The following is a 7,035-nucleotide window of genomic DNA, read 5'->3' on the forward strand; positions in this document are numbered from 1 at the left end:
CCATCATTGTCATCATAATAATAATTGTCATCATCATCATCATTACCACCATTACTATCTTCATCATTATCATCGTCATCATCATCACTATCATGATCATTATTACTATCATTACCACCAGCACCATTCACATCATAATCATCACCACCATTATCATCAACATAATCCTCCTCCTCATCATTATCATCAAATCAGCTTCATCATACATGTTATTATCACCATCATCATCACCATCTTATCATTGCCACTATAAATCAGACTTGTTTATTTCATTGCAAATCTAATTATTTTCTTTGGAGGGGAGGGGGCGGAGGACAAATTTCAACTATTAACATAAGAACGTCTCTTTATCCTACCTTTCTAATAACGACAATATCCATACCACAGCTCACAATCTCCATCTCAACTCTCTCCATGAGTCCCTGGAGCTGATCACGAACATCCCGCGCCCGTCTCATCGATCGATGCTGGATGAAATTCTCAAAGCACCACTGAGTTGAGAAACCAGTCTCTACCCACTGCCCAATGAGAAAAACAATATTGATAATAATTATAATGATAATGATAATAATAATAATAATGATAATAATATTGATAAAAAATTACAATAATAACGATGCTGATAATGCAGCAACATTTTCTATTCTTCCATTTCTCTCCTTCCTTCCCTTGCATTATTTTCTGTTGTCATATATTATTTTAAATGAATATACATTTATGTCTTATATGCCAGTCGTCAATGTCTCTTTTGACCTTTCCAGTGTTCACTACACGATATAAGTGCCGTAACAAGTCTTTTCAAATTACGGATTTATAATAGTATTATTATTCTGCCACCTTTTGGTAAGCTATGTATTCATATATCTTTTTCAAGTAAATATATTTACATGTTACAAAATTATGTTTGTCATTATTGTGAGGGAACCACATTTTACAAGCTCTGCTTTTCAGTGGATTCCTCCATTTCCACAGGTTTATCTTTACAAACTTAAAAAAAAACACTATTATACTGGATATATATGTATACTTTCTATATAACTTTAAACCATGTAAAATGTATTATATTATTGAATAGTTTATTCAATGGTACTTAAAGGTACTACGTCCTTTTTGCAGCCAACCTCAAATTTTGTAGAACTTTGCAGGAATTATGAATATGTCATGTATGTCCTATCTGTGAAATTTGAACGTTAGCAGTGTCCTAATATTCAAATTACGCAAGGAAACCCGTTTACTTGCTAGTCTTCACTGTCAGACACTATTGAGTGGCTGACTGGCTTCTTTTCTTCTTTGGTAACAACATACATAAAATGAGCTGTAAAGGGTACATGAGCATTATTCTACATCAATAACCCACTTCTTGTGATAGCCAAAATTAAACTGATTGAATCTTTGCGCAGCATAAAACGTATGACCATTCGGTACAAAGGTCTGAAAATCAAGACTATTACTTATTGGCTCTATAGTTCCTAAGTCGATTTGACAACTAATAGTCATTATTTTCCAACTTAAAGACCTTTTCAAGCCCCACCTTTTTTAGGGAGGTTCTAAATTGGTATTATCTTTCAAATGCCGTTGGAATTTAACCTTTTCATTTTTTCGGCCTGCAAATGGGTCAGAGTACCTTTAAGAGTAAGTATAATGAAGCTGAAATCTAAGTTAAATAAAAATTAATTTACAATGTATGATTCAACTTCTTCAGATAAAAGTATCAATGACAATGCATAAACTGTACCTCGTTCTGCCACTCGTATTAACCAAAAACAGCTGTACAATTATATTGTTATCTACGGAATTCCCAAACTTTATGTGATTCCTGACTAGAAATATATCATGTAAATATATATCATATATCATATATCATATAAATGATTCAGCAGTTTCTCCTAGCACATGAATTGCTTTTGATAATGTCAACTGCAGGTGTCAATGGCTTTAGCATTTTGGATCACAAAAGTGACACATCATGGGGCAGCCATTAATCATTCCTCTAAGGCTAACACAAGTGAAAAGAGATATTCATAAGTACCCTTTCTCCAAAATAGACCACAATAATTTTAAGACGTACGATAATTAATTTCAGTGAAACAAAGTTGCTGCAAGGCTACAATGACTGTGAACACCATTAATCATGCTTCATTCTGCCACTATGTATTGACCCAAAACAGCTTTCTATGGGAATTCCCAAATTTTATGTGATTCCTGACTTGAGTATATCATTTAAATTCAGCAGTTCCTCCTAGCAAATGAATTGCTTTTGATAATGTTAACTGCAGTTGTTAATGGCTTGAGTATTGTTTTATTACAAAAGTGAAACATTGTGGAGCAGCCATTATTACATATTCCTCTATGGGTAACAAAAGAGAAAAGAGATATTTATAAGCACACTTTCTCCAACATAGACCACAATAATTTTGTATTTCAAGAGGTAGGATAATTAATTTCAAGTGGATGAAATGAAGTGAAACAGGATACAAGGTCAGATATAGCCCTAACGACTGTGAACACTATTGATCAGCATCTCTTTCGCTTGATCGATAGCTTTGTGATATATTTACATATACTCATTTTGGCTTGATCTGGTTCAGTCATCACTATCTGGGTACTGGACAATCTGGGAGATGAATATTCTCATTTCTAGAAGGTGAGATATTCAAAATCTTGAAGGGTACCTCATCTGCAGTAGGGGCCCCAAAGATATTACAGTCTTTCTACGGTACGTAATCTTGTGTAAATTACTCATTCACAGAAACATACTGGCCATAAGGTGAACAATCGACAGGAATATGTCACCGCTGTGAAGGGAGCGGAAGAGATATCTTGGTTAGTGAGACTTTCAAAATCTCCAAGGGAATTTCTTCTGTAGTAGTGACACCCAAGAGATCACAATGTTCAAGTCAAGGATGACTTGTACGACCTCAAGGATTCCTATCTGCTTGTGGATTGCATGTGTTTTATCCTTGCTTTCTGGAGCATTGCCTGGGAATGACATAGCGGGAAAGGATGGAAACTGGAGCTCTGTCTCCCCCAGTGGATGCGAGCTTACGACTACCAACCTCGGTACTAGAGCTATTTGTACTCGTCTGGGTCGTCGGTCTGTTCCTCAAGATCTTCCAAGCAACACAATAGTACTTGATCTCTCCATCAATATGATAACAAGCTTGTACAATGAGTCTTTCACCTATCTACCAGACATCATCACACTTGCACTTCGAAGCAATCAACTCTCGGAGATAGAAGACGGTGCCTTCGGGAATTTGAATAATCTCACAAAATTAATCCTAGAGAGAAACCGTCTAATGTCTCTTCCAGCAGGTTTACTTAGTTCAAATAGACTTCTCTCTGTTTTCCTCCTCGGTAGCAACAAGCTGAGTTCTATTCCAACAAATGCTTTGCCGTGGTCTGATAATATCAAGTTGTTTGATCTGACAAACAATAACATCTCCTTCATAAAACCCTTAGACTTTACACCCCTTCAGAACTGTTCATCGATACGACTATTTCTCAGCAGGAATGCATTAAACAATCTTCCATCAAATGCTTTTTCAGCTTTGAATAAAGTCAACGAGTTGGCTCTTTCAAAGAATACTTTTCAGGAATTTCATATCTCTTCTATTCTAGCAAACAATGAAATTGAGGCACTGTTTTTGGCAGGATGCAAAATACATCGTATAATTCCACTGAACCAAACTCATAACTATCTTGATGGTTCCCCTAAGATATATTTCATGAATCTCAAATTTAACAGGCTGAGCTCCCTCCCGGATTATGTGTTTTGGGGTTTGAATCAGACAAGTATTTTAATACTTAAGCACAATCACATCAATATTTTATCAAACAGGACCTTTTGTGGATTAGACCAGCTGGTTAAATTAGATATATCCTATAATTTTTTAACATCCTTACCCCTAGGCATGTTTTCCTGCAATAAAATGTTACAGCGATTGATGCTTGTTGGAAATAAAATTGCAAGCTGGTCCATTGGTATATTATCTAATCTATCCTCTCTAAATCACCTAGACCTGGCTCGTAACAATATCAAGAATATTGAGAGAAGCACCACCATAACATTTCCTTCCCTAGAATATCTGGATCTTTCTTTCAACAGAATCAAAGATTTCAAGAAGTATCTTCTATGGGGTTTCCCTAATCTCAGAATACTGAACATGTCTCACAATGAAATACAAAGTTGCTATTCTCCAAAAGCCTTCTTGAATCTGAAAAACCTCAAAGAGCTATACCTAACTAATGAACGTTTTCAGAAAATCAATGGAGCTTTCCGCTACATGGATGCTCTTTGCACATTAGATTTATCAGGCGCAGGGATGGAATTTTTTTCGATACTCCAATTTACAAATACTACGTCTCTCGTGAAACTGGCTATGCGTGAAAACCGTTTGAGGAGCAAATATTTATTTGATAGATTGACCTCTAAATCACTTTTTTTTGGACTTAGATCATTGGTCAGGCTGGACTTAAGAGGGAATAACCTAGATATTTTAGCACCAGGAACTTTCGACCCCCTGAAGCGTCTCGAAATACTACTCCTCTCTCAGTCATCTATTAAAGTCCTAATTCCCAGTGTTTTTGACAGTCTGACTTCTCTCACAAGATTGGATCTTAGTGACAATGAGATCTCGGCAATTCCTGGAGATTTACTTCAAAGTCAGCCCAGGCTTGGAGTCTTCTACATAACCAATAACAAACTTGATTCGATTCCCAAGACTCTATTCAATAAAACCCCATCTCTTAACCAACTATTCATGCAACGTAACAGAATCACCACAATAGAACCTGGAACAGTGTTTCCTACAAACAAGACGATGAGTATACACGCATCCGGAAACCCTTTCTCCTGTACATGCGACTTGAGTTGGTTTGTGGGGTGGCTACGTTCAGGCAATGTCGAAATCATCCATCCTGATGACACACTTTGCTCACTCTCTTCCATCGAAGACATGGTGCAATCGCCAATCCTTTCATTCCATCCTGATCAATACTGTGGCATTAATATCCTCATCATCACAGGTGTGTCCTTCTCCGTTGTTCTGGTAGCCATCCTGAGCTTGGTGGCATATCGTAAACGTTGGTGGCTCAACTACAAGCTCTTCCTCCTAAAACTAGCCATATTTGGCTACGAGGAAATCAACCAAGACTTTGATGCCGAGGACTACGAGTACCAGCTCAACCTGATGTACGATGAGGATGACCAGGAATGGGTGGACCAGATCATGAAGCCAGTCCTGCAGGAGAGGTTTCCACATCTCCAGAAAGTGGCTTTTGGCGATGACAACCTCAACATCGAGATGTTCTACATCCCAGCTCTCCACTACGTCGTTGAGAACAGCTTCAAGACTGTCCTCTTAATAAGCAACAACTCTGTGGATGAGGCCTGGTTTATGACCAAGCTACGCATAGCCCTAGAGCACCTCAATGACACCAGACTGGACAAGGTCATACTGGTTTTCCTTGAGGACATCCAGGATGATGATCTCCCGTACCTGGTCCGGTTGTTCATGAGTAAGAACAAACCCTACATGCTATGGACAGAGGATGAAGATGGCCAGGAACTCTTCTGGGCCCAGTTTGAAAAGAGCATGAGAGCCAACAGGGTGATCAATAGTGTCATTCCTGTTTAACTCGACCGTTACCATTCACAACAAGGCAAACTAATTGTCATCCAACAAACATTAAGAACCTCCAAAACAATATCGGCAAATTTGCTTACCGGCAAAGGGCTGAGAACGTACTACATGTTTAACAGTCAATATGTGTGCCTCTACAATCCTCATTCGCAATTCCTTTGTCCTTTATGTGTATTGAAGTCCAAGGTATTTTGTCCCTTACGTTACCCATAACATCGACATTTTCAGTACATCAGATGATTCTATCAAGGTGATACCCTACTTCAGCTTGGATCAGACCAGAAAACAAGGAAAGTTGATCTTGCGATGTGACTTTTTTGTTTATTTTTCCTTGCTGCATTCCATTTCCATTAAACGGCTGGCATTAATTTTACGTCTACTTTCTTATGATTCCCGGCACCCAGTCATAGCCTATTTTTTTTTGGCAAGCTTTGATTCATTAGCTTCTGTTTCTATTGTCTGACTTAGGTTATTTCTGTTCATTCTTGCGATTTACTTCTGATGAGTGCAAGAGGAAAAGATTCAGTATGTCAGTATTGGTTTCTATTCTTAAAGGGATGGTTGAGTTCTGTTGCAGAGGGCGTTACACAAAATATTTTTTTTGTGAGATAATGAAAAAATGAAAGTTAAATTTGAAAGAACATAATATTTAAATGACAAAATCATCTTTCTTTGATCAAAATCGGTTCAGAGACGGCTGAAATTTCTATTACTTGTGTACCACCCATCTTCATAGCAATTTTAGGTTAAAACGGCACTAGAAATGTCATAGATAAGAACAAGAGCAATAACCATGCATTTTGAAGAACTCAACTATACCTTTAAAATTTGTAGTACCAATCGCCTCTTTATATGTCTTGATTGTCGGTTTTACACGGGACAGCGAATGACCAAATATATTACCTAATACCCCATTCACAGTGGCCTCAAACACCGCGACAGCAGCGGGACTGTCCCGCTGCTGTCGCGGTGTTTTCTTCAGTGTGAAGGCTCGGAGCCGTTATAAACTATCGCGGGATAACACCGCCTCGCGATAACGCCGCGACAAACTATCGCTAGGTTCGCCTAGCTACTACCCCATTCACAGTGGCCTCAAACACCGCGACAGCAGCGGGACTGTCCCGCTGCTGTCGCGGTGTTGTCTTCAGTGTGAAGGCTCGGACCCGTTATAAACTATCGCGGGATAACACCGCCTCGCGATAACGCCGCGACAAACTATCGCTAGGTTCGCCTAGCTACAGCAGCGGGACAGTCCCGCTGCTGTCGCGGTGTTTACTCAGTGTGAAGGCTCTCCGCTATAACACCGCGACAAACACGTGTGATTTGTTTACTTACCTATCAATGATCTCTTTTCTCCAGCAATGGGGAACATAAAGTGAAATAGAAATAA

The 7,035-nt window shown here is 38.6% G+C and overlaps 1 protein-coding gene across 1 annotated transcript; it reads left to right on the plus strand.

The window, feature by feature from the left end:
• Nucleotides 1-3,003: 3,003 nt before the first annotated feature.
• LOC105442573 (toll-like receptor 4) lies at nt 3,004-5,709 on the plus strand. The gene is made up of 2 exons (XM_030997242.1): nt 3,004-3,128; nt 4,595-5,709. The coding sequence occupies exons 1-2, from the start codon at nt 3,004-3,006 to the stop codon at nt 5,637-5,639; spliced, it is 1,170 nt and encodes a 389-aa protein (XP_030853102.1). The 3' UTR covers nt 5,640-5,709.
• Nucleotides 5,710-7,035: the final 1,326 nt, after the last annotated feature.

The sequence above is a fragment of the Strongylocentrotus purpuratus genome, unplaced genomic scaffold, assembly GCF_000002235.5.
Source record: "Strongylocentrotus purpuratus isolate Spur 01 unplaced genomic scaffold, Spur_5.0 spur5_scaffold_4, whole genome shotgun sequence".
Classification (NCBI taxonomy): domain Eukaryota; kingdom Metazoa; phylum Echinodermata; class Echinoidea; order Camarodonta; family Strongylocentrotidae; genus Strongylocentrotus; species Strongylocentrotus purpuratus.

Bases quoted from the DNA above. Each gene is read 5' to 3' on its own strand.
- LOC105442573 (XM_030997242.1), top strand. From the start codon at position 3,004: ATGGAAACTGGAGCTCTGTCTCCCCCAGTGGATGCGAGCTTACGACTA. The intron at 3,129-4,594 runs GTACTTGATCTC...TGTTTTTGACAG, and splicing joins ATCTTCCAAGCAACACAATA to TCTGACTTCTCTCACAAGAT.